Here is a 27,370-nt window from a genome sequence, read left to right on the forward strand (position 1 = left end):
AGACAGACAGCTAAATGTACAACCACTACATGATGTGCTATGTGCACTGCTAGAGATAAGCACTGGCTGCTGTAGGAACACCAGGGAGAAACTCAGCCATGCTAGTGGACCTAAGATAAGGATTCCCTGGGGTGGTGATGCTTGAGCTCAGACTTGAAAGCCTGGTTGATGTTGGCCAAGAAGGGAGGGTAGATGTGCAAAGGCAAGAGGCGTGAGAAGACTGGGGACTGTGTTAGTTTCCATTAGTTGGAGCAGATGGTACAAGGCGGAGAGTGGCAGATCTGAAGCCTTGGATGATAACTCATGAATTTTAGCTCTTATCTGTGGAGAGTTAGGAGTCAGCAATACCTCAGTACTCGGATTATTTGAGTATTGCTCTTTTTAGTACTGCGAATGTTTTTGTATTCATGGCTGTAGATTAAAACACTTAGCTTATTGTTTCAGGAAGACCTTATAGGCTAGATACTTTGAAATATCCCTGCTTTGATTAAATCTTTTGTTTTGGCTGGGCTCAGTGGCTCATGGTCTGTAATCCGAGCACTTTGGGAGGCCAAGGCAGGTGGATCACTTGAGGCCAGCAGTTCTAGACCAACCTGGGCAACTTGTTTTAATGTACATATTGGAAACTTTTTGAGCGTAGAAGTATCATTGTCCTGATGTTTGCAGTGAGTACCTAGTTAAGTAAAAATAATCTGAGTTGAGCACTGGACAAATTAGTTACCTGTGGTTAGGAAATAGCAAATAATGATATCAGCATGAACTACTTTACTTTTCAAAAATGTCATTTGTTGAGGCAGCCCCCGCTGCAGCCACCACCGAGCCCGCCGCCACCACTGAGCCCGCTGCCACCGCCTCTGAGCAGAAGATGGTTATGCCTCCCACGTACGCTGAACTTGGCAAATCTGCCAGGGATGTGTTCACCAAGGGCTATGGATTTGGCTTAATAAAACTTGATTTGAAAACAAAATCTGAGAATGGATTGGAATTTACAAACTCAGGCTCAGCCCAACACTGAGGCCACCAAGGTGACTGGCAGCCTGTGAACCAAGTACAGATGGACCAGATATGACCTGACGATTATGGAGAAATGAAACACCACACACTGGGCACCGAGATTGCATGGAGGATCAGCTTGCATGTGGACTGAAGCTGACCTTCGATTCATCACTTCTCACCTAACGCTGGGGGGAGAAAAATGCTAAAATCGAAACCCGCTATAGGCAGGAGCATATCAACCTGGGTTGCACTGTGGATTTTGACATCGCTGGACCTTCAATCTGGGGTGCTCTAGTGCTGGGTTATGAGGGCTGACTGGCTGGCTACTGGATGAATTTTGAGACTGCAGAGTTTTAAGAGACCCAGAGGAACTTTACTCTTGGCTACAAGACTGATGAATTCCAGCTTCATACTTATGTGAATGACAGGGCAGATTTTGGCACCTCTATTTCCCAGAGGTGAATAAGAAGTTGGAGACTACGGTTAAGCTTGCCTGGACATCAGGAAACAGTAACACTCACTTCAGAACAGCAGGCAAGTATCAGATGGACCCTGATGCCTGCTTCTTGGCTAAAGTGTACAACCCTAGCCTGACAGGTTTAGGATAGACTCAGATCATAAAGCCAAGTATGAAGCTGATGCTGTCAGCTCAACTGGATGGCAAGAACGTCCATGCTGGTGGCCATGAGCTTGGTTTAGGACTAGAATTTCAAGCACAAATGAATACTGTACAGTTGTTTAATTTTAACTAGTTTGCAGTATAGCTACCTTCAGAATTTAATGTATCTTTTAACATATATCTGAGATGCAAGTACTGCTAAATTTCATGCTAGACCTCCAGGTTAAAGATGATTCAAAAAGAGTGCTACCTTTTCAGAGATACAGAAGAAACCCAATTCCAAAAAAAGTCCTTTTAGCTGTAGACTTGGGGGGAATTTGGTAGCCCTTGTAGAGATGCCAGGTTTTAAAAAAATCTAGAAACGGCTGCAAGTGGAAGCTGATTATGTATAGGCACTTTGTAAATTTGTATTGAATAAATGAATGAAACTGTAACTTTCTGATAATTGAACCTTGGTTTCCTAACCCCAGTAGATGAGAGGCTCATTGCATCATGGTGTGTACAAATTCACCTGACGAAGACTTTTTTATTTTATTTATTTATTTATTTATTTTTGAGACAGAGTCTCACTCTGTCACCCAGGCTGGAGTGCAGTGCTGTGCTCTCAACTCACTGCAACCTCCGCCTCCTGGGTTCAAGTGATTCTTGTGCCTCAGCCTCTCCAGTAGCTAGGATTACAGGCATATGCCACCATGCCCTGCTAATTTTTGTATTTTTAGTAGAGACGGGGTTTAAACATGTTGACCAGGCTATTCTCCAACTCCTGACCTCAAGTGATCCAAAGTGCTGGGATTACAGGCGTGAGCCACCGCACCCGGTTAAGGGACCTTTTTAGACAGATCTTCATGACCTGTTTCCATCCCAGTCCTTCATCACCTCTCTTATACCAAAAGGTCTGCAGGGCGTGACAGCTGCTTCTGTTGTACCATTTTGGGGTGGAGAGGGTGGATCTGATGAAGCCAGTAATTCAGTACTGAATTCCTTCTTGTGTTGTGCTTTTTTGCCCTTGCACCAGAGTATGAAATAGCTTCCAGGAGCTCTAGCTATAAGCTGGGGAGAGGTTGTGTGATTGTAATCACATGGTGACAACACTTAGAATCTAAATTGGACTTCTGTTGCATTCTCACCACTCAATTTATTTTTCAGCAGTTTAATGGGTACATTTTAGAGTCATATTGTGTGGAATTAGATCCTCCCCTTCAAGTGCTGTAATTAATATCACTTAAAATAAAACTTGAATAAAATATTGAAACCTCAAAAAATTAAAAATATCATTTGTTGATATTCATCTTCCCAAGTTGTTCTGTAGATAAAAACTATCTTGAAGCAAAAATGGTAAAATACTCTTAAATAAAAGAATTGTTATCACTTTTTGTCAGATGATCTTATTTGAAGAGGTAGATCTTGATATCCTTTCCAGTCTCATAATTCTTTTACTAATGAATTGCCAGTTAAATAAAAAAGGAATAGAACCCACATGGTAGTCATATATGGAATAGGAACAGATTATTGAGATTGATCTTCCTGTAGCATTATTTAAGCAAATACATGTACGCTGGGGTAGTGGTGAAGGTGCAGGAAGGGATTGTGGCACCTGAAGATTAAGGGGGTCCACCCAGAGTGGAGAGTGTGGGGCTGGGGACCACAGGTGATGTCAGGCCTGAGTTTCTGCTGCTGTCATCTCTGGAAAGTTTTTAGCAGTGAGTGTCAGAACCACAGATTTTTGATCCCTTTGCCTGTATGTATATGTCCCCTACAGCAGGGCAGTCTTCTGAAAACACACTCCCTGGCTCTGGTGGAGAGAAGCGCATCCTGATTTCTGGGTCAGTCAGAAAGAGATGATGTCTGACTCTCAAGAGCCTCAGGCAAGGCACACACAGAAATACCTCTGGTTTGTCCACGGAGTGGGTTTGGAGCTAAGGGAAAAGCAGCCCACGCCCTCCATTAGAGGGTAATGAACACGAACACTGATACATGGGATTGGATGAAATTCTTTGTGTAAATTAGCTCCTAGAAGATGATGTCTACCTTTTTATCAGTTAAGAAAATCAAAGGAACAGTCAGAGGGGCCATTTTTTGTAGTAAGATATTTCGAGGTGCCTTTTATTTTCTTCACTTGCCGTTCCATTTAGGGGAAGCCTAAAACACTGGGCAGTGGCCCAGTGTCGCGCACCTGTTTAATCTATGTAGGGCATCTGCTCGCATCCGTGTTTTGTTTTGTTAACTTTTTAAATGTAATTGCTTTCACTTCATCAGGTATCTGGCACTTTCCTGATTTTGCTTGTGCTGGTCTTTCCATGCCAAATTAAATTGCCACTTTCTCAAAGAAGCCTTCCGTCATCTCCCAGATGAAGAAAAACTTTTCTTCTTCTGAACTTAACACACATCAATTATAGCTTTTATTACTTTCTACATTCTATTTTTGAGTTTTTAAGGATAGGTTTGTTGTTAGGGAGGGTATATCTTACCCTTTGCTGGGTTGCAAATTTTCAGTCTGTTTTATCTTCTTTTTAAAATCCTTTTATTTTGAAATGATTTAACAATTATTAATTAATTAATTTACCTATTTATATTTAGAGACAGAGTCTTGCTTTGTTGCCCAGGCTGGAATGCAGTGGTACAATCATGACTCACTGCAGCCTGAAACTCCTGGGTACAGGCAATTCTCCCACCTCCTGAGTAGCTAGGGCTACAGGCATGCACTATCATGCCTGCTATTTTTTTTTGTAGAGATGGGGGTCTCGCTATGTTGTCCATGCTGGTCTCGTACTCCTGGCTTCAAGAAGTCCTCCCATCTCAGCCTCCCAAAGTGCTGGGATTACAGATGTGAGCCACTTTGCCTGGCTTGAAATAGTTTTACACTCACAAGAAGTTGCAAAAACAGCACAGAGAGTTCGGTTTTACCCTTCATCTGGTTTCCCCAGTGATAACATCTTTTTTTTTTGAAATGGGGTCTTGCTCTGTTGCCCAGGCTGGAGTGCAGTGGTGCGATCTCGGCTCACTGCAAGCTCTGCCTCCCAGCTTCACACCATTCTCCCACCTCAGCCTCCTGAGTAGCTGGGACTACAGGTGTCTGCCACTATGCCTGGCTAATTTTTTGTATTTTTAGTAGAGACAGGGTTTCACCATGTTAGCCAGGATGGTCTCCATCTCCTGACCTCTTGATCTGCCTGCCTCGTCCTCCCAAAGTGCTGGGATTACAGGTGTGAGACACTGCACCCAGCTGATAACATCTTGCATAACTATGCTTAAGTTCTATCTTTAATTTATCTTTATACACCTCTCTGTGGCCTGACATACAGTAGGCACTCACTCATGAGCTTTGTTGCATGATGAATGAATTAATGGGCTCCATGGGCTTACAGCCACATCCAAGTTAATATGTCATCCCATCCTGACTCCAGGACATTGCATCATCCTGGCTACAAGTGACCTGTCTCAGGAGACTCAGACTGAAGCCATGCACATTTCGTGCCTCCTTTGTGCACATTAGTTGACTTGCCAGGCAGGGCGGGTGAGAAAGGACTCTGGGATAAATGCACAATCTGAGATTTATTTCAAAATAGGACATGAGGGAAGTAGATGAGGGTGTGGAGTGGGGCGGAACTGGCTTTGGGCCGATGGTGAATGGGCCTGGGTATTTGGGGGGTCATAATACCATAATACCATTCTGTCTTGTCTCTCTCTTTTTTTTTTTTTTTTGAGACGGAGTTCTGCTCTTGTTGCCCAGTCTGGAGTGCAGTGGCGCCATCTTGGCTCACTGTAACCTCCACATTCCGGGTTCAAGCGATTCTCCTGCCTAAGCCCCCCGAGTATCTGGGATTACAGGCACGTGCCACCACGCCCAGCTAATTTTGTATTTTTAGTAGAGTCGGGGTTTCACCATGTTAGTCGGGCTTGTCTCGAACTCCTGACCTCAGGTAATCCACCCACCTTGGCCTCCCAAAGTGCTGGGATTTTAGGCATCCGGCCATTCTGTCTTCTCTTGTGTGTTGAATGGTCTCAGTTCTTCATCTCTAAAGGTTTAAGAAACAGAAGCCTACCACAATGACATAATATCAAAACTGTTTCTTCCTGAGGTTCTTATGTTTGTTTTTTTTTAAGTAATGGGGTCTCCTATGTTGCTTCTTTCTGAGGTTTTAGAGTCTGTCTCTACAAACTCACACTAGCGGGACAGAGCTCCTTGCAAGACAGTACCTCAGGCTACACTGCAGACACTACAATGCACTTAAGTCATGTATTTGGGTTGAATATTGAATTATGCCAAAAGGAGTTGAAGAAGATAAGGGTTATTTGTAGTAATTGCCTGTAATTTTTCACAGAAACACACTTTGGTGGAGATTTATGTATGATGGATAGCGTGTCTTAGCAGGACAGGTATTGTTGTCTTTGCATTTGCAGTCAGAAACTTGGTTGTTTCTTTGTAGACAGTCATCAGTCCCTGTTTCCCAATAAAGAGAGAACGTGGATCTGGTACCTCTGTTGCCAAAACAGAGGACAGAGGAACCACAGAGGGTAAACTGTGTTTAGGAGGCAGAAGCCAGATTCCTCAGGCAAGGGTGATAGCCCCGTGTTCCTGTGTGCTAAGGGAAAGTGAGAAAAGCAAAGGTGGAGGCGATTGCAGGAAGAAAAGAGATCCGGTAGAATAATAGCAGCCCCTTAAAAACTGTGGGAGGGGCTGGGCGCGGTGGCTCAAGCCTGTAATCCCAGCACTTTGGGAGGCCGAGATGGGCGGATCACGAGGTTAGGAGATCGAGACCATCCTGGCTAACACGGTGAAACCCCGTCTCTACTAAAAAATACAAAAAACTAGCCGGGCGAGGTGGCGGGCGCCTGTTGTTCCAGCTACTCGGGAGGCTGAGGCAGGAGAATGGCGTAAACCCGGGAGGCGGAGCTTGCAGTGAGCTGAGATCCGGCCACTGCACTCCAGCCTGGGCGACAGAGCGAGACTCCGTCTCAAAAAAAAACAAAAACAAAAACAAAAACAAAAACAAACAAAAAAAAAAACTGTGGGAGGAACCCAGCTCTCTGTGGCCAATCTCAATGACTTTGAGAGAGTGAACTTTTCATTTATCATTATCCTCGTCCTGCCACATGTCCTAATGAAATGGCCATCCAAACGTGAGCATAAGGAAACAAAATGGTATCAAGTGAGGAACGTAAAAATTAACACACACTTTGACTGTAGCTGTATAGGGACATCCATGCATCCCAGGCGTGATTCAAGGTATGACTTAGTCAGTGAGTACATATGTTTTGTTTGTTGAAAATTTATTTATTTATATATTAAGATGAGGGGTTTCACTATATTGCTCAGGCCGGTTTTGAAGCCTGAGCTCAAGTGATCTTCCTTCCTCAGCCTCTCAGGTAGCTGGGAGACTACAGGTGCGTGCCACCACACCTAGCTTTGTACATTTTTTTTTTCTTTTTTTTTTTTAGAGATAGAGTCTCACTCTGTTGCCCAGGCTGGAGTGCAGTGGTGTGATCATAGCTCACTGCAGCCTCGAACTCCTGGGCCCAAGTGATCCTCCTGCCTTGGCCTCCCAAAGTATTGGGATCACAGGCATGAGCCACTGTGCCCAGCCTTTCGTGTGTGTGTGTGTGATCTGCTTGCCTCGGCCTCCCCAAGTGCTAGGATTATAGGCATGAGCCACTGTGCCTGGCCAGCCTTGTAAATATTATTAACCTGTCATTTATTATCTGTGTGACATGATTTAGTTACTTCTCTCTTTTTTTTTGAGACAAAGTCTCTGTGTCGCCCAGCTGGAGTGCAGTGGCACAATCACAGCTCACTTTAGCTTCAACCTTCCCGGGCTCAAGGAACCCTTTTACCTCGGCCTCCCAGGTTGCTGGGAGTACAGGCGCGTGCCCCCATGCTTGGCTAATTTTTTTTTTTTTCTGTGTTTTGCAGAGATGGAGTTTCGTCACATTGCCCAGGCTGGTCTTGAACTCAGGGCTCAGGCAGTCTGCCTGAGCAGTCTGCCGTTGTTGGCCTCCCAAAGTGCTGGGATTACAGGCATGAGCTACTGCACTTGGCCACTAGTTACTTCTCTTTGGCTTAGTTTCTTCATTTGTAGGTGGGGATCATAACAAAACCTATTGCATACAGTTGTGAGAATTAAATGAATTAGTATGTAAATTTATAGAAAGATGTTTGGAACTTGAATAAGTGTTCAATTATGTGTTTTCATTTATTATTGATCTAGGTTGGAAGATAAAGAGGTACGAATGGTATAGATTTTTTCTCTGTAAGATAATTAAAGTGTGTAAAAAAAATCATGTTTTTTTCTTTCAAAAAACCCTACTTTTTTTTTTTTCCCCCATTTAACCAATTGTTGTTGAGAAAAACTCTTATAAGGACATGAAAGACTCTAGGTAATGAAGTGGCTGTTGATGTGCAGTTTGTTGGAAATTTTTATTGTGCTTCGTGTTATTACATTGTACATGCCTGTTAGAAATGTGATTGGAAATGCTTTGTACATTTAAATCCAAAGGCTTCAAGTAAGAAGGGTAACTTTTCCTTTTGTGGCACTCCTGGGGTTGTTAAGGCTGATTTAAGCTGCTGCTGACTCGATTGTGGTGATTGCTCTTCTAGTTGGGCATACTTTTTACTTTCTTTTAGAATGTTTTTAAATTGGACTTGAACTGAACTTTTGTAAATGGAAGGCTCTGAGCTCAGATATGGTTTGTAGTAATAATAATAATGGTCACAATCTTTTTTGTTGTTGTTGTTTTTTGAGACTGGTCTTACTCTTGCTTAGGCTGGAATATAGTGGTGCGATCATGGCTCACTGCAGCCCTGGGCTCAGGTGCGCCTCCTCAGCCTCCCAAGTAACTGGGACTGCAGGCACGCACCATCATGCCTGGCTAATTTTTGTATTTTTTGTAGAGATAGGGTTTTGACATGTTGCCCAGACTGATCTCGAACTACTAAGCTCAAGTGATCCTCCTGCCTTGGCCTCCTAAAGTGCTGGGCTTAACAGGTGTGAGCCACTGCACCGGGCCGTATTATTTTTGGAGGACTTAAAAAGTGATTGCAGTCTATGCCTTTCATCTTATACTGATGTGTCAATATTTATGGCTTCAAAGAAGTTATAAATACGTTTCATTTTTTCCCTGCCAAAACTGTTAAGTTTTATCTTAAAATTCTATTCCAGTGTAAATATAATTACTAAGTAACAAAATTATTGGGGTTTGGATTCATATAACATTTCCTTATTTTATATCCTTACACATTGTGATATTGTACTGTATTTAAAATATACTATATATTATTTTAAATGTATTATAATTATATATGCACATAATATAGGTATATAATAAATACACGTGTATTACTTTAGGTGGTTTTCTGTGTTGGCCTATTGCTTGTGTAATTCATTTAGCTTTTTCCAGTCAGCTATTCAGACTCAGCTTTCAGCTGTGCATGTACATATATATACACACATATAATTTTTTTATTTTTGTTTTTTTCAAGAGACAGGATTTTGGTCTGTTGCCTAGTCTGGATTATAATGGTACAGTCATAGCTCACTGCAGCCTCAAGCTGCTGGGCCCAAGTGATCCTCCCACCTCAGCCTCCCAAGTAACTGGACTACAGGCACATGCCCCACGCTGGCTAATTTTTTGAAAATTTTTAGTAGAGATGAGATCTGACTATATTGTGAGATCTCACCATATTCCAAGATCTCCTGGGCTCAAGCAATTCTCCTGCCTTGGCCTCCCAAAATGTTAGGATTACAGACATGAACCATTGGGGCCAGCCACAACTGTTTTGTGTATTAATTTTCATAGTTGTCCTTGTAATATTAAATTTTAATCAGGTTCTGTTTGGTATTAATGACAGGAACAGTCTCCTTTAATTCTTCTGAGGTTAAGCAGAATGTAAGTCAAAAATTAATTAATGTCAAAGCACTGTCTTTGTTTTTGTTTTTCCATTGACCCCATGGGTGGTGTGGCTGAGCAGTCTAACTTGCTGGGTGTGGTGGCTCACGTGTGTAGCCTCTAGCACTTTGGGAGGCCAGGAGTTTAAGACCAGCCTGAGCAACATAGCGAGACCTCAGCTCTACAAAATATAAAGAACATAAAAAATAAAAACGTTGTGTATTAAGGCTTTAGCCTCCTTGGGGGCATAGATTTGAATTCCACCACTGCTCATATGTTTGCTCTTTAAAATTGTAGTAAAATACACATAATATAAAATTTGCCATCTTAACCATTTTTAAGTATACCGTTTAGTGGTGTTAAGTATAATATATTCATATTGTTATGAAACAGATCTTCAGAGCTTTTTCATCTTGCAAATCTGAAGCTTTGTACCCATCAAACCACTCTTCTCTTTTACCTTTTTCCAACTGCCTGTAACTACCATCTTACTTTCCGTTTCTGTGAATTTGAGTACTTTAGATACCTCATATAAGTGGAATCACATAGTATTTGTCTTTTTGTGACTGGCGTATTTCACTTAACGTAATGTCTTCAAGGTTCATCCATGTAACAGGATTTCCTTTTTTTTGTTTTTTTGTTTTTTTTTGAGATGGAGTCTTGCTCTTTCGTCCAGGCTGGAGTACAATGGCACGATTTCGGCTCACTGCAACCTCTGCCTCCCCAGTTCAAGTGATTCTCCTGCCTCAGCCTCCCGAGTAGCTTGGATTATAGACACCCACCACCACACCTGGCTAATTTTTGTACTTTTAGTAGAGACGAGGTTTCGCCATGTTGGCCAGACTGGTCTCGAACTCCTTACCTCAGGTGATCTGCCCACCTCAGCCTCCCAAAGTGCTAGGATTACAGGCATGAGCCACCGCACCCAGATTGATTTTCTTTCTTTTTTTTTTTTTTGAGTTGGAGTTGTCGCTCTGTCGCCCAGGCTGGAATGCAGTGGTGCGATCTCTGCTCACTGCAAGCTCTGCCTCCTGGGTTGACGCCATTCTCCTGCCTCAGCCTCCCAAGTACCTGGGACTACAGCCGCCCGCCACCACACCCGGCTACTTTTTTTTTTTTTTTTTGTATTTTTAGTAGAGACGGGGTTTCCCCATTGTTAACCAGGATGATCTCGATCTCCTGACCTCATGATCCACCCGCCTTGGCCTCCCAAAGTGCTGGGATTACAGGTGTGAGCCACCGCACCCAGCCAATTTTCTCTCTTTTTAAGGCTGAATAATATTCCACTGTATATATATATTTCTGTGTTGTTTTTGTGTGTGTGTGTGTGACAGAGTTTTGCTCTGTCACCCAGGCCTGGAGTGCAGGGGTGCAATGTTGGCTCACTGCAACCTCTGCCTCCCGATTCAAGCAATTCTCTTGCCTCAGCCTCCCAAGTAGCTGGAATTACAAGTGCATGCCACCATGCCCAGCGAATTCTGTATGTATTTTATATATATATATTTTTAGTAGAGATGGGGTTTTGCCATGTTGTCCAGGCTGGTCTTGAACTCCGTGACCTCAGGTGATCCACCCACCTCAGCCTCCCGAAGTGCTGGGAAATGAGCCACCACGCCCAGCTATATTCCAATTTTCTTTATTCTTTTGTCAGTGGACATTTAGATTGCTTCCACATCTTAACTATTGTCAGTAATGCTTCCTTTGTATTTGTGAACGTGGGTGTGCAAATATTTCTTTAACACCCTGCTTTCAGTTGTTTTGGATATGTACCCAGAAGAGTGATTACTGCAGCATGTGATATTTCTATTTTTAATTTTTTGAGGAACCTCCATACTGTTTTGCATAGTGGATGCACCCTTTTACAATCCTACCAACAGTGCTGTAGACACTCGTGCTTTTCTGGTGTGATTTTTTTTTTTTTTTTTTTTTGTATAATAGTCATCCTGTAGGTATAAGGTGATACCTCATTGTGGTTCTGATTTGCATTTCTCTGATGATTAATAATGTTGAGCATCTTTTCATATGCTCATCAGCCTTATTAACTTTTGAGAATATCAAATCCTTTGTCCAGGACAGTCTCTTAAATAAATGGTGCTGGGAAAACTGGACATCCATATGCAAAAGAAACTAGACCCTTTATCTCACTATATAAAAAAAACAAATCAAACTGGATTAATGACATAAATCTAAGACCTCAAACTATGAAACTACTACACAAAAACATTGGGGAAAATCTCTGGGACATTGGAGTAGGCAAAGATTTCTTGAGCAATATCCCACCAACATAGGCAACCAAAGCAAAAGTGAACAAATGGGATCATACCTAATTAAGAAGCTTCTTCACAGCAAAGGAAAGAATCAACAAAGTGAAGATACAACCCACAGAATGGGAGAAAATATTTGCAAACTACCCATCTGACAAGGGATTAAAAACCAGAACATATAAGGAGCTCAGACAACTCTATAGGAAAAATATCTAATAAATTGATTTAAAAATGGGCAAAAAATCTGAATAGATATTTCTCAAAAGAAGACATACAAATGGCAAACAGGTATATGGAAAAGGTGCTCAGCATCATTGATCATCAGAGAAGTGCAAATCAAAACTACAATGAAATATCATCTTACTCTAGTTAAAATGGCTTTCATCCAAAAGACAGACAATAACAAATGCTGGCGAGGATGTGGAGAAAAGGGATCCCTCGTATACTGTTAGTGGAAATGTAAATTAGTACAACCACTATGGAGAACAGTTTGGAGGTTCCTTAAAAAACTGAAAATAGAGCTACCATATGATCCAGCAATCCCACTGTTGAGTGGGTGTTTACCCAACAGAAAGGAAATCAGCATATCAGAAAGATGCGTGCACTCCCATGTTTGTTGCAGCACTATTCATGTTAGCCAAGATTTGGAAGCAACCTAAGTGCCATCAACAAATGAATGCGGCTGGGCACGGTGGCCCATGCCTGTAATCCCAGCATTTTGGGAGGCTGAGGCAGGCAGATCGCTTGAGGTCAGGAGTTCGAGACCAGCTTGGCCAACATGGGGAAATCCCATCTCTACTAAAAATACAAAAATTAACCAGGCATGGTGGCATGCACCTGTAGTCCCAGCTACTCAGGAGGCTGAGGCAAGAGAATCACTTGAACCCTGGAGGCGCAGGTTGCAGCGAGTCTTGATCATACCACTGCACTCCAGCCTGGATGACAGAGCAAGACCCCATCTCAAAACAAAACACACACACACACACACACACACACACACACACCACACACACACACACCCCCAGATGAATGTATAAAGAAAATGTGGTACATATACACAATGGAGTACTATGCAGCCGTAAAAAAGAATGAGGTCCTGCCATGTGCAACAATATGGATGGAACTGGAGGTCATTTTGTTAAGTGAAATAAATCAGGCACAGAAAGACAAACTTCTTGTGTTCTCACTTATTTGTGGGAGCTAAAAATGAAAACAATTGAACTCATGAATGTAGAGAGTAGAAGGATGGTTACCAGAGGCTTAGACGGGTAGCAGTGGTGGTGGGGAAGTGGGTATGGTTAATGGTTATAAAAAAATAGTTAGAAAGAATGAGTAAGACCTGGTATTTGCTAGCATGACAGGGTGACTGTAGTAAAAAATAATTTAATCTTATGTTTCAAAATAACTAAGAAAGTATAACTGGATTGTTTGTAACACAAAGGATAAATGCCGGAGGTGAATTTGAGGCTGCAGGGAGCTATGACTGCACCACTATGCGCTAGCATGGGTGACAGAGCAAAATTCTGTCTCTTAAAAAAAATATATATATATATTTTTTATATATTATATATATTTTATATATTATATATATATATTTTTTTTTCACCACCCTATTTACCCTGATGTGATTATTATGCATTGCATGCCTGTATCAAGATATTTCATGTAACCCATAAATATATACACCTACTATGTACCCATGAAAATTTAAAAAATTAATCTAAAAAATCCTTTGCCCATTTTTTAATTGGGTTGATTTTTTTTGTTGTTACTGAGTTGCAGGAATTCTTTGTATATCCTGTACGTTAACTCTTAATCAGACACATGACTTGCAAATATCTTCTCCCATTCTATAGGTTGCCCTTTCACTCTTGATTGTATCTCTGTTGTTGTTGTTGTTGTTGTTGTTGTTGTTTTTGAGGTAGGGTCTCACTCTGTTGCCCAGGCTAGAGTGTAGTGGCAAGATCATGGCTCAATACAGCCTTGACCTCCTGGGCTCAGGGGATCCTCCCACCTCAGCTTCCCAAGTAGCTAGGACTACAGGCACACACCACCACTCCCTGCTAATTTTAATTAATTAATTAATTAATTTTGAGGCAAAGTCTTGCTCTGTCGTCCAGGTTGGAGTGCAGTGGCACGGACTCAGCTCACTGCAACTTCCACCTCCTGGGTTCAAGCAGATACTCCTATTTCAGCCTCCTGAGTAGCTGGGATTAGAGGCGTGCACCACCACGCCCAGCTAATTTTTTATATTTTTAGTAGAGATGGGGTTTTACCATGTTGGCCAGGCTGCTCTCGAACTCCTGATCAAGTGATCCACCTGCCTCAGCCTCCCAAAGTGCTGGGATTACAGGCATGAGCCACTGTGCCTGGCCCCCTGCTAATTTTAAAACATTATTTGTAGTAGAGACGGGGTCTTGCTTTGTTGTCCAGGCTGGTCTTAAACTCCTGGGCTCAAGCAGTCCTCCCACTTCAGCCTCCCAAAGTGCTGAGATTACAGGTGTGTGTCACTGCCCCTGGCATACACACAAAAAAATTCGGTTCTAATGTAAACCCTGGAGACCAAATGATTGACATATAATATCATTTAATCTTTTTTTTTGTTTTGTTTTGTTTTGTTTTTTGAGTTGGAGTCTTGCTCTGTCACCCAGATTGGAGTGCAGCTGTACTATCTCAGCTCACTGTGACCTCTGCCTTCTAGGTTCAAGCAATTCACCTGCCTCAGTCTCCCGAGTAGCTGGGATTACAGGCGTCCACCACCACGCCCAGCTAATTTTTGTATTTTTGGTAGAGACAGTGTTTCACCATGTTGGCCAGGCTGGTCTGGAACTTCTGACCTCAAGTGATCCGCCCACCTTGGCCTCCCAAAGTGCTGGGATTACAGGTGTGAACCACTGTGCCAGGTCCCATTTAATCTTAACAATGGACATTGTCATAAAATCATTTGCATTTCCAAATGCTCCTTGTAGCTTTAAAACCTTATAGATGGGGGTTTCGTTACCTGTGTAATTGCAGCTTCTTAGTTGTGTGACCTTGGAAAAGTGCTTAACCTTTCAGTGTCAACACTGTCATCTGTAAAGTGTAGGTACTAGGGGAAATGCCTATTTCATAGACTTCTTGAAAGGGATCAGACGAGATGATATCTGTAAAGTGTTTGGCATAGTGGCATAGTGCTCAACTGAAAGGCATCAGTCAGTGGTGAATATTTTTATTAGGCATACATTCATGAACATCTAGATGTTTGAACCTCAGAAGAAATCAGAATGGGCTTCAAAGGAATGTGATGTCTCAGTATCTTTAGTTTTTTTTTTCCTGTTTAATTTTACAGAAGTAACCTCCGGGAGTACCCAGTTGTTTGCTCTTGTGTTCAGTGAACAGTACTCAGTTTTTCAGCAGTTGTCAGTGGTGGCATTGGTGAGAGTGCCATTTGGAAACATGAGGAGTTTTGGCAGGCTTGGTGGTGTTTGTTGCTAGAGACTGCCTTGGTGTAATTGAAGGTGAAAGTGATGCCTGGGGTTTCTCACTGATTCATCCCTTTGGTGTGGAATTCTGAATAAACTGCATCTGACCTAGGGTGTGGGCAGGCAGAACCCTGAGGACCTCGTTACAGACGAGCTTACTTCTTTGAAATTCCCTTACTGAGTGATTATTCCACACCATTTGGATTTCCTCCTTCTTAGTCTTAACAACTTTGGCTGCTGCTGGAAATAATTAGACAGAAAATGTTCTGGTATTTTTGGCACAATTGACATTTTTACTCTTCTGAAATTAATAGAATCTTAGGATTTTGGAACTGAGAAGGTCCTTAGAAGATCTGTATAAATCTGCCTCTTGATGGTGAGGCTTGTCCTTCAGAACGGAAAGAGCACAGAGCCTTTGACGTCAAGCCCAGTGCCCTTGCTTGTGTCTGGCTAGAGAAGAGACAGAGTATGTTAGCTGGAGAACTGGTACATCTTACCCACAAGCCAATCTAAGGAAACTATTATTATCACTGCTGTGTGCTCCTGCAATCCCTTTTAAGTGCACATCTTACTACTACCTACTATATTTACCAGTTTACTACCTAGGATAGCAACCAATTGAGAAATCCCAGACTGGGTGCGGTGACTCAGGCCTTTAATTCCGGCACTTTGGGAGGCCAAGGCAGGTGGATAAGTTGAGGCCGGGGGTTCAAGACTAGCCTGGCCAACATGATGAAACGTCATCTCTCCTAAAAATACAAAACTTAGCCAGGTGTGGTGGTGCGCACTTGTAATCCCAGCTACTTGGAAAGCTGAGGCAGGAGAATTGCTTGAGTCCAGGAGGTGGAGGTTGCAGTGAGCCGACATCACACCACTGTGCTCCAGCCTGGGCGACAGTAAGACCCTGTCTCAAAAAAAAAAAAAAAAAAAAAAATCTCAGTGGCTTAACACAATAGCAGACTTTTTTTTTTTTTTTTCCAATGATAGTAAGTACTTTAGGTTTTGCAGAGCTATATGGTCTCTGTCATGACTACTCAACTTTGCCGTGAAAACTGCCATCGATAGTGTGTAAATGAGTGAGCATGGCTGTGTTCCAATCAAACTTTATTTATGGCCACTGAAATTCAAATTTTATATAATTTGTACACGTCATAAAAAATGTTATTTTTTAGATTTCTTTTCTTCCCCCAATCATTAAAAAATATGAAAAAATAAAATTCATGTTGGAGGAGCAAGTGCTTATGAATAACCAGGACAATCTTGAAAAGGAAGAACACAAGTGGATACATTCAACTGGATATCAAAACAAAGTACACTCATTTCTCGGTACTCATAGGATGTTGGTTCCAGGACCCCCCACATATACCAAAATGTGTACATACTCAAGTCCCTCAGTGGGCCGTGGGAAACCCAAGTATATGAAAAATTGGCCGTCTGTATAAGCGTGTTTTACTTCCTGCGAATACTGTATTTTTGGTCACATTTAGTTGAAAAACTGCCTATAAGTGGATCCTTGTGATCAAACCCCTGTTATTCAGGGGTCAACTGTAATGAAAATTGACAGTAGCATAGTATAAGATAGAATGGATTGATCAGATATACCTGAGTGAAGTTCTAAACTTTCCACTCTGGAAAGTGGAAAATCCAGAATTTTACTTAGGTATGATTGGTAATTTAATGTATGATAAAAACCACCATTTCAAACCAGTGGGGGAAAAAAATTAGGAACCATTCTTAGGTTGCGTGCCATACCAAAAAAAAAAAAAAAAAAAAAGTAGGAAGCGGGCAGGATTTAGACCCCAGGCTATAGTTTGTCAAACCCTGTTACCAAGAAATTTATAGGCAAAGGCTCTGGAATCATTTTCCAAAACTGGTATTTCAAGGAACAGTAGTCCTGGCCTGATACTCTTAAGGATATTCCTACTGTTTCTAAGCAGATTAAAGCCTTTGTGAGCAAAGGATACAGACAGGTCACAGAGCAGGCCCTTAAACATGTGCCAAGATGCTCAACATCCCTCAAAATAAGTTAGCACTTTTCATCTCTCAGAGTGGCAGAGACCTCCAAGTTCAACAATCTTTACATTAGTGAGGCCATGGGGAATAGACACTCCTATGCATTGCCTGTGGGTGGGTAATTTAGTACAACCTCTGTAGGGGTAACTTGGCAAGATCTATCAAAATTACAAACACATATGTGTCTTCTTTGATCCAGTAATTTCAAGTCTCAGATTTATATATCTGCTGTTGATATACATGATATACAAATAAAATGATATACAAATAAAAGTATTCATTGCATTGGCTGGGCTTATGCCTGTAATTCCAGTGCTTTGGAAGGCCAAGGTGGGCAGATCGCTTGAGCCCAGGAGTTCAAGACCATTCCAGGCAACATAGCAAGACCCCATCTTTACAAAAAGTAAAAAATAAAATAAAATAAAATAAAAAGTAAATTAGCCAGGTGTGGTGGTACTTGCCTTAGTCCCAGCTACTTGGGAGGCTGAGGTGGGAAGATCACTTGAGCCTAGGCGTTCGAGGCTGCAGTGAGCTGTGATGGTGCCCCTGAACTCCAGCATGGTTGACAGGAATAAGACCCTGTTTCAAAAAAAAAAAAAAAAAAAAAAAAAGAATATTCATTGCATCATTGTTAATGTTCATCTGGTGGACTGGTTAAATAAATCACAGTACATTCAGTGTAACACTGTGTCACCATGTTTAAGAAATGAGGGAGCTCTCTATTTATTGATTTGGAATGATCTCCATGATATATTAACCAAACGAGGCGGGACAATTAGTGTAACATGCTACTATTTGTGTAAGAGGAGATACATACATATATATGTGTATATATATGTATCTGTATATCTATACATGTATATACATACATATACACACATAAGTAAAAAATTTTGTTTGTTTGTACATACATCAAATAGCTCTGAAAAGATGCATAAGAAAGTGATGATATTTGTTGACTCCAGGGCGGGGAACTGGGTGGCTGAAATAGGGTGAGACGTGAGACTTTTCCCTTCCCCTTCCTTTTTTTTTTTTTTTTTTTTTTTTTTGAGGAAGGTGTGCTGTCTGTCACACAGGTGGGAGTGCAGTGGTTTGGTCATGACTCACTGCAGCCTCAACCTCCTGGGCTCAAGCAATCCTCCTGCCTCATTTTTTTGTAGAGAGGAGGCCTCACTATGTTTCCCAGGCTGGTCTTGAACTCCTGGGCTCAAGCAATTCTCCTACCTCGGCCTCCCAAAGTGCTGGGATTACAAGCATGAGCCACTATGCCTGGCCTGAGACTTTTCTTTCTATATTCTTTTTTCTTGTTTAATCATGTGATTAATTAATTAATTAATTTATTTATTTTTTGAGACGGAATCTCGCTCTGTCACTGGAGTGCAGTGGCGCAATCTCGGCTGAATGCAAGCTCCCCCTCCTGGGTTCACACCATTCTCCTGCCTCAGCCTCCCCAGTAGCTGGGACTACAGGCGCCCGCCACCACGCCCAGCTAATTTTTTGTATTTTTAGTAGAGATGGGGTTTCACCATGTTAGCCAGGATGGTCTCGATCTCCTGACCTTGTGATCCTCCCACCTCGGCCTCCCAAAGTGCTGGGATTACAGGTGTGAGCCACTGCACCTGGCCAAAATCATGTGATTTAAACCATGTGAATGTGGATACCTATTCAGAAAATAAAAGTTAATAAATAAAGTTAATCTTTACAGCCCTGTAAAGCCCTACAATAGGGAAACATGGTTAATTGTATTTATTCATTTCTGTGAGTAACATCAAGTACCACTTGTGTTCTGTGGAATGCACTTTGAGTACTTCTTTTCAAAATGTTGCCCCACCTGCTCTCCTCCCACTTACTCCAGTTTCTTCTCTCTCCATTGTACTTCTAATGTTTGGGTTTAAGTTAGTGGTGAGAAAGAATTATGTGGAGAAAAACAAGTGATGGTATAATAATTATAACTTTTAATTCAGAATTGAAAAAATTTTGGGTTGGGCATAGTGGCTCATGCCTGTAATTCCAGCACTTTGGGAGGCCGAGGTGGGCGGATCACTTGAGGTCAGAAGTCCAAGACCAGCCTGGCCAACATGGTGAAACCCCATCTCTACTAAAAATATAAAAAAATTAGCTGGGGTTGGTGGCATGTGCCTGTAGTCCTAGCTACTTGGGAGGCTGAGGCACAAGAATTGCTTGAACCCAGGTGGCAGAGGTTGCAGTGAGCCGAGATCGTGCCACTGCACTGCAGCCTGGGTGACAGAGTGAGACTCCATCTCAATTAAAAAAATAAAAAATTTTAAAATGTTAATTAAATTTAAAATTACCTTCAAGTTACCACTCACAGGGCCAGAGGTGTTGAAACTTGATTTTCTCAGCTTTGGGGTGTGTGGGCTGAGGGCCGGGGGTCTAGAGCTCCCAGGATGCTGGCTTCTTCAAGAATCCTACCCATTGGCTGGGTGTGGTGGCTCGTGGCTGTAATCCTGGCACTTTGGGAGGCTGAGGTGGGCGGATCACCTTAGGTAGGGAGTTCGAGACCAGCCTGGCCAACATGGTGAAACTCCATCTTTACTACAAATACAAAAATTAGCCGGCCATGGTGGCAGACGCCTGTAGTCCCAGCTACTGGAGAGGCTGAGGCAGGAGAATTGCTTGAACCTGGGAGGCAGAGGTTGCAGTGAGCTGAGATGGCGTCACTACACTCCAGCCTGGGCGACAGCGTGAGACTTCGTCTCAAAAAAAAAAGGAATCCTACCCCTTAACTTCAGTGTGCTGTATACATGCAATTATTTTCAGTGCATGCAGTAATGCAGAAAGGCTGGTAAATATTGCTCTAGGTAAAATGTAGTCTTTTTAAAATATGTGCTGTGTAAAAATGATGATGGAAGACAAAGTAGTTGTGGTCTTTGGGAAAATCCTAGTGGCCATTTTACTCCAATGTGGGAGTACTTGGCCTTGTTTCTGCTGGGAGCCTTTTTAGAATGGTTGTGACCTAGTGTGTTCTTGGTGAGGGCACTCACCCAGTACCCCATAAACTTGCTCACTGCCAGTGTCTCCCATACAAGCCTATTGGAAGGGAAGGAAGATTCACATTTTAGGAAATGATCTTGCATTGACTGTAAGTTACCAAGAAATAGCCCATCAAAAAACTTAGATATGTTCATATTCTGTGGGAATAATGCCCTTCCAATCCACCTCAGAACTGGTATCACAGCTGAGAACCACTGTCCTACAAGAGTAAGTTAAATTTCATGTTGTGGCCAACTGAGGATAAGTTAATTTCAAACTACCAAATAAGAGAGATCTTTTTTATAAGTATTAGTGGCAAGTAAAAAAATAATTTTAATAGTATTGCAGCATAGAAGTAAGAACTTTATCAAGTTCAATTTTTTTTTTTTTTTTTTAATTTTTGAGACAGGGTCTCTTTCTGTCACCCTGGCTGGAGTACAGTGGCACAGTCATGGCTCACTCTGGCCTTGACTTTCCCAGGCTCAGGTGATCCTCCCACGTCAGCCTCCCAAGTTGTGTGTCACCACACCCGGCTGGTTTTTGTATTTTTTTTTGTAGAGATGAGGTTTTGCTGTGGTGCCCAGGTTGGTCTCGAACTCTTGGGCACAAGCGATTCACCCACCTCAGCCTTCCAAAGACCTGGGATCACACACGTGAGCCACTGCACCTGGCCTTAATTTTCATCTGAATTGATTTGTTGTTCTGTTGCGTGCGTCCTGGTGATCTGATGATGTTGGTAACATTGTCCTTTATGTTTTCTGGAAAAGTAACTGAATTAGTATGTCAGTGTAGTACTATCTGAAGAAATCTAAGAGCTATTAAAATGCTTAAAAATAAAATGATCAATTCTTCTTTTGTTCTCTTGACAGGATAATTGAAGCTATCTGCATAGGTTGGTTCACTGCAGAGTGCATCGTGAGGTTCATTGTCTCCAAAAACAAGTGTGAGTTTGTCAAGAGACCCCTGAACATCATAGATTTACTGGCAATCACACCGTATTACATCTCCGTGTTGATGACAGTGTTTACAGGCGAGAACTCTCAACTCCAGAGGGCTGGAGTCACCTTGAGGGTACTTAGAATGATGAGGATTTTTTGGGTGATTAAGCTTGCCCGTCACTTCATTGGTCTTCAGACACTCGGTTTGACTCTCAAACGTTGCTACCGAGAGATGGTTATGTTACTTGTCTTCATTTGTGTTGCCATGGCAATCTTTAGTGCACTTTCTCAGCTTCTTGAACATGGGCTGGACCTGGAAACATCCAACAAGGACTTCACCAGCATTCCCGCTGCCTGCTGGTGGGTGATTATCTCTATGACTACAGTTGGCTATGGAGATATGTATCCTATCACAGTGCCTGGAAGAATTCTTGGAGGAGTTTGTGTTGTCAGTGGAATTGTTCTATTAGCATTACCTATCACTTTTATCTACCATAGCTTTGTGCAGTGTTATCATGAGCTCAAGTTTAGATCTGCTAGGTATAGTAGGAGCCTCTCTGCTGAATTCCTGAATTAATGCACTGCAAATCAATTCTTGCATACACTTCATAGAAAGACCTGATGCTACTTCATATTTATGTGTTTCTTGCTGGGTGAGCACTGCAGTGGCATTGTCATCATCTTGGTAGGGTAAAAATTATCCTTCCCAGCCGAAGGGATAAAACAGTTTACTTATTATGGAGTAAATAGAATTGAGACTGCAAAGGAAGAATAATGACTCCTAGAGTAAACTTTTAGGACCTGGTTTTATTTGGACTTGTTTTCCCATTTCCTTGAATTATTACACATTTTTTAAAAATACCTTATTTGAACATTTTAAAACAGAAAGGTACAATTTTCCAAGTGTTTTTCCATCTTATGAATTCAGAAGCTTGGAACTTATAATGTTTTTTGTTTGAGAGTAACATTTTCATTTCTAAATGTTTTATAATTTCTCATATCAATGTCAGAAGTATCCTGGAAACATATGTCACATGCAGGAACTGTTTAACAAATACTTAAAAAATTTGGCCAAAATTTAAACTGTATAATAGAGCTAGATACAAGCAAGAATAGTATTTGAAAGACTTTTCCAGCATACTTCTCAATTCTTTGCTTTATTTTTGTGCCAATTATTCACCTTATTGTGCAGCTTCATGGAAGCTTGAGTATGTTCTCCCTTTTCCATTTTGGATTTATCTCTTTACTGAAATGACTCAAAAGGTATTTAAGAATTGATGAGAGCTTGTGTTGTTTAGCATCTTACTGGATAATATTTGAATTCATTGCTGTTCCTAGGTGATAACTGTCCTAATATTTAGATGTCCAAACAAGAATACTTCCAACATAAAAATTATAATAGGAATAATTTGATATGACTCAATATTACAATCTCTTCTTCTCTTAACCTCTTCCCCCAAACACTAGAGGTTTAATAAGACTTATCAGATGAAAGGATATTTATATAGCCTTTTAGTACCAAAGTCATACTTATGTGTTGTCACTGGATTGTCATAAAAGGAAGAAATTAAATATTACTGTACTCTTAGTTGCTGTGTAGCTAAGTCAATTTTAAGCCAGTAAAAGCAATGGATACATAATTATTTGATCTGATCTTTAACCATTGTGAATCACAGCTACAGCAAAACTCTTCTTGTAAGAATATTGACTAATACGCCATGTTAATCTGGCTAGATTATTAGGACTAGGTAATGTAAAAGTGATGATTGTTTAGTAACTAAATTTTAGCAATAGGAGTTAGAATTTCGCTTTTTCAACCAGTTACCATAAAGAAGTTAGTGTATATATAAACACAAATAATTAGTGACAGATTCATAAAAAATGGAATGTTGTACACAGTAATTTTGTCAGGGGTAGAGAAGACAGGGATTGGGAAGTGGTGGGTAGGATGAAGGACCTGGATATATTTATCAAATAAAGGGTTACCAGAAGTGTTCATTAAAGGAATTGTAGCCATCATCTAGTTCAAACCTCAACTATTACAGATAGAAAATCAGGGCAGGAGAGGATATAATTGTGAAGGAGTCAGGGCTAACACCTGGATCTCCGGAAACCTAGCCTAGCAGTTTAATCTTCACACACCTCTGGGTTCTGAGAAAAGCCTGGAAAAATCACACTTCTTTGTCATTGTCATGCTGAGGTAATAATAGCAAAACTGTTTTCTTTTCCTTAATTTCCTTTCCTAAGCTTATGTAATACTTTGGCCATTAAATATCTTGCCTTATCTTCCCTACTACTGCTGGTATGCTATTTCTTACATACTCAAAAGAAATTCGATTATTTATTGTATATTTATTGTATTCTAATATAATTGAAATAAATGGCATGGATTTATTTTTTCTTACCTATTTGGATTAAAGCTTTGTGGTTCATGCAAACAATGTGCAGATGACAGCACCTCCATATTACTAATAAAAATATGATATCCATCAATTTTACTGGTACTGGGACCGCTTTATGTGAATATGTCCTATCTTCCCAAGTAAATTTTAACTGTCTTGAGAGCTGGGATCCTCTCTCATGCATACACCTTTATATCCCCGACAGTGTCTGTTACAGACTCGGGCACAAACAGTTGACTGATTTGAGGGGAGAAACTTCTGTGTGAAGAGACAAGGAGAAGCATACATCTATAGTTATATATATATATGTGTGTGTGTGTGTGTATATATATATATATGGCATGTACATATGCAAATATACACACAGATTTCATACTACCCTTAGGTAACAAGTGTGAAATCTCTTGTTGGTGATTCCAGACTTTCCACAGGACCAATTTTCATAAAGAAGCATGTTGGATAAATGCTAGTGGCAGTTAAGCTACCCATTTATAAGGAGACGATGAGATGTGATAGAGTAGTTCATTCATAAATGAAAAAATATGTATTAGGGTTTTGTCTTCATGGATGTTATTTTTTTTAGGAACAGCATTTTCTTGTAACTTTCCCAGAGTGTTACTACTTTTATCATTATTTATTTATTTTTTTCTAGAGACAGAGTTCTGCTTGGTTGACCAGGCTGGAGTGCACTGGTGTGATCATAGCTCACTGCAGTCTCCAACTCCTAGGCTTAAGCAGTCCTCCCACCCCAGCCTCCCAAGTTGCTAGGACTATAGGTGTGCATCACCATGCTGGTTAATTTTTTTATTTTTATTTTTTTTGTGGAGATAGGGGTCTCACTATGTTGCCCAGGCTGGCCTCAAACTCCTGGCCTCAAGCATTCCACCCACCTCAGCCTCCCAAAGCTCTGGAATTATGGGCATGAGACACTGTGCCTGGCCTGTTGCTGCTTTTTAAAAAAAACCCATTAAGTATCACTTCTTTCTTAGCTATACTTACAGACATCTCTTATAACTCAGTCTTCGTGGCAGAAATGTTTTCATTAATATCTATAGTGGTACCAGTAAGTCAGACATTATCCTAAATTAAAATACCCAAAGAGGAAAAAAGCCCTCATCTCTGAATCTTTAATCTGATTTTACCACACCTGAATTTACATGACTTGATCTAATCTGTAACTTGTTTTGTATTCTCTAAAATGGGATTTTTAGGATTACAAAAACAAAATTAGGGAATACATTAGAAAGTGAACAAATTCAAGACTTTTATTACTGTATTGTCATTGTTGCTAATTGAAACAGTTGCATTTGTTCTTGGGTTTTTTAGTTACTTATAACTACCCATTTGTAAGTTCGTACTTTCTGAAAAGTTATTTCCACAATGGCTGTCAATAAGTCAAAATAATTTTTCTCTTTTTAAACCTTTGTCCAGATGTCCTGTGATCTGGAAGAGGTGGAGATGGGGTTAATTTGGATGTTGGTGTTGGGAGAATTTTCCCTGTTGGCTTGGTATTTGCTAATAGCAGCTTATTTTCCTCTTTTTTTTTCTTTTTAAAGAAAATAGACAAAAAGATGCAAAACAATATTTGAAATATTAAAGCCTCAGGATAGAATTTCAGACATCCCTTCTGTCCACTTCACCTCTTTTCCATAGAAATGAAAAATAAAACATTGAAAGCTCCTAGCCCTGTATTACTATTCAGCTGTGTAACTCCAAACTTAATGCATAGTGTCATAGACTATTTCGAGTCCTCTGACTCTTCATAAATGTACATTCCCTTATGGTGTGCAATATACAATTCAATCAAACATAGTCTAATCATTTTATAGGGTCATAGGAAGTTGGAACTAAGGGGGTTGTGGAAACCTTCTGGTCTATTTTGGCCCAGTTGTATGCCTTTTGTCCGATCCAAATGTTAGCAACCAGGGAACTCTGCTCCCAGTGGGTTGTAATTTAGCCATGGTCACTCTAGTGTCAGGTTAGGTCCCAGAAGCTTGATTTCCAGACTTTTGGCTTAGTACTCTGGATATACTTCCTTTAAGAATTTTGTAACTTCGGAATGCATGAAGGATTTCTTTTAAAAATATTTTCTCGGCCGGGCATGGTGACTCACGCCTGTAATTCCACCACTTTGGGAGGCTGAGGCAGGTAGATCACCTGAGGTCAGGAGTTCGAGACCAGCCTGGCCAACATGGTGAAAACCCATCTCTACTAAAAATACAAAAACTAGTTGGGCATCGTGGTGCCTGTAATCCCAGCTACTTGGGAGGCTGAGGCAGAAGAATCACTTGAACCAGGGAGGCAGAGGTTGCAGTGAGCCGAGATAGCACCTTTGTACTCCACCCTGGGTGACAAAAGTGAAACTCCATCTCAAAAAAAAAAAAAAAGAAAAATTTTTCTTTAGGGCTTTGGCGTTCCCCATGTGTTTTCTTTTTCTTTCTTTCTTTTCTTTCTTTTTTTTTTTTAAGTTTGAATTAAGAAGCAATTATTGCCGGGCATGGTGGCTCATGCCTGTAATCCCAGCAGTTTGGGAGGCCAAGGTGGGTGGATCACTTGAGGTCAGGAGTTCAAAACCAGCCTGGCCAACATAGCAAAACCCTGTCTCTACTAAAAATACAAAAAATTAGCCAGGCTTGGTGACACATGAATGTAATCCCAGCTACGCAGAAGGTTGAGGCATGAGAATCACTTGAACCTGGGAGGTGGAGGTTCCAGTGAGCTGAGATCCACTGTACTCCAGCATGGGTGACAGAGGGAAACTCTCTCTCAAAAAAAAATTATATATGTACAATAATATATAATCGACAGAGTTTATTTTTATGATAAAAATATAAAAGAGATATATATTGCTTTTAGAAGCCTTAGATGTCAAGAAGGAGGGCTTGAGACAAATGCATAAGGAACTCAGGTTTTCTGTAGAATTTTTAAAATTACCATATAGTTGTGCACCCATCCACATGTATACAAATAAGTACAGGTATTTGATAGTTGTCACTGCATTATTTAGGACATTCTCAGAACCAGGCTGAGAAATGAGAAATGTCAAGTAACATGGGTTGAAGCTTTAATGGAATGTTCTGGAAAGTTCCATTTTGGTCAGGAAAGGTTGCATCCATTTACTTCTCTGTTTGTTCAGCGTTTTTTCATATGGTGTTTCACTTCCTGGTTTTCCAGAGCCCATCTGCACTCAGAGGCCTGGGCATATCAGTTCTGCCTCTGAAAGTAGACTAATGATTTACTGCCTCATTTGCAGTGAGGCCTTCCATAAATTTGTGAAATGTCATCCAGAAGCATGATTATATTGTCCCATTCTGTGGTTAACGTATGCCCAAACTTTCAGATTTTTCTGGATCTTCCAAATATTCTCAATAAGTACTGGAGCTTTTGACTATTAGCATAAGCTCAATTGTCAGTTTACTGTTATTTGCTTAGAAAATTGAACTTGATAATCTGCATTTATGCTGTAATTTAAACAAATACATTTTAAGTAGCTTTGGTGGGAATTCTTTGGTTTATCTTTTAAAATATCAACAAGACTGTACCAAATGTAATAATAACATTTAGTACATGAAAGTGAAGGGAGAATGTTATTTGGCTTTTACCTACCAAGAGTAAGTGATTCTATGTTATTTATATCTGAAGTAGTGCTTTGGTGTACTTATTTATGCAGCACTGTATTAAAACTAAAACTAAAATTTCCTATAATTTTATATTAGATAGGATCACCCCCACTTCAGTTATTTGTGTTATTTGGAAATAATTCTATAGTTCTGCCCATGACAGAGTGGAGGCAGTTTGT

General features: G+C 40.8%; 1 protein-coding gene, 1 non-coding gene and 1 pseudogene across 3 annotated transcripts in view; 2 read left to right on the forward strand and 1 right to left on the reverse strand.

Moving 5' to 3' along the window:
• KCNG3 (potassium voltage-gated channel modifier subfamily G member 3) overlaps positions 1-23,671 on the forward strand; it is a 56,968-nt gene extending 33,297 nt beyond the window's left edge. For both annotated transcript variants that reach the window (XM_005576014.5, XM_005576015.5), the window contains exon 2: positions 21,101-23,671. In XM_005576014.5, coding sequence (XP_005576071.1) covers positions 21,101-21,746 — 646 coding nt within the window. In that variant the 3' untranslated portion in view covers positions 21,747-23,671. The remainder of the gene's footprint in view (positions 1-21,100) is intronic.
• Positions 648-1,882, forward strand: LOC141408351 (non-selective voltage-gated ion channel VDAC1-like; annotated as a pseudogene).
• A 1,497-nt stretch (positions 23,672-25,168) lies between the features above and the next one.
• Positions 25,169-25,228, reverse strand: LOC123568519 (small nucleolar RNA SNORD75). The gene has a single exon (XR_006691891.1). It is a non-coding gene; the product is annotated as a small nucleolar RNA SNORD75 (small nucleolar RNA).
• Positions 25,229-27,370: the final 2,142 nt, after the last annotated feature.

The sequence above is a fragment of the Macaca fascicularis genome, chromosome 13 (assembly GCF_037993035.2).
Source record: "Macaca fascicularis isolate 582-1 chromosome 13, T2T-MFA8v1.1".
NCBI classification, from domain to species: Eukaryota; Metazoa; Chordata; class Mammalia; order Primates; family Cercopithecidae; genus Macaca; species Macaca fascicularis.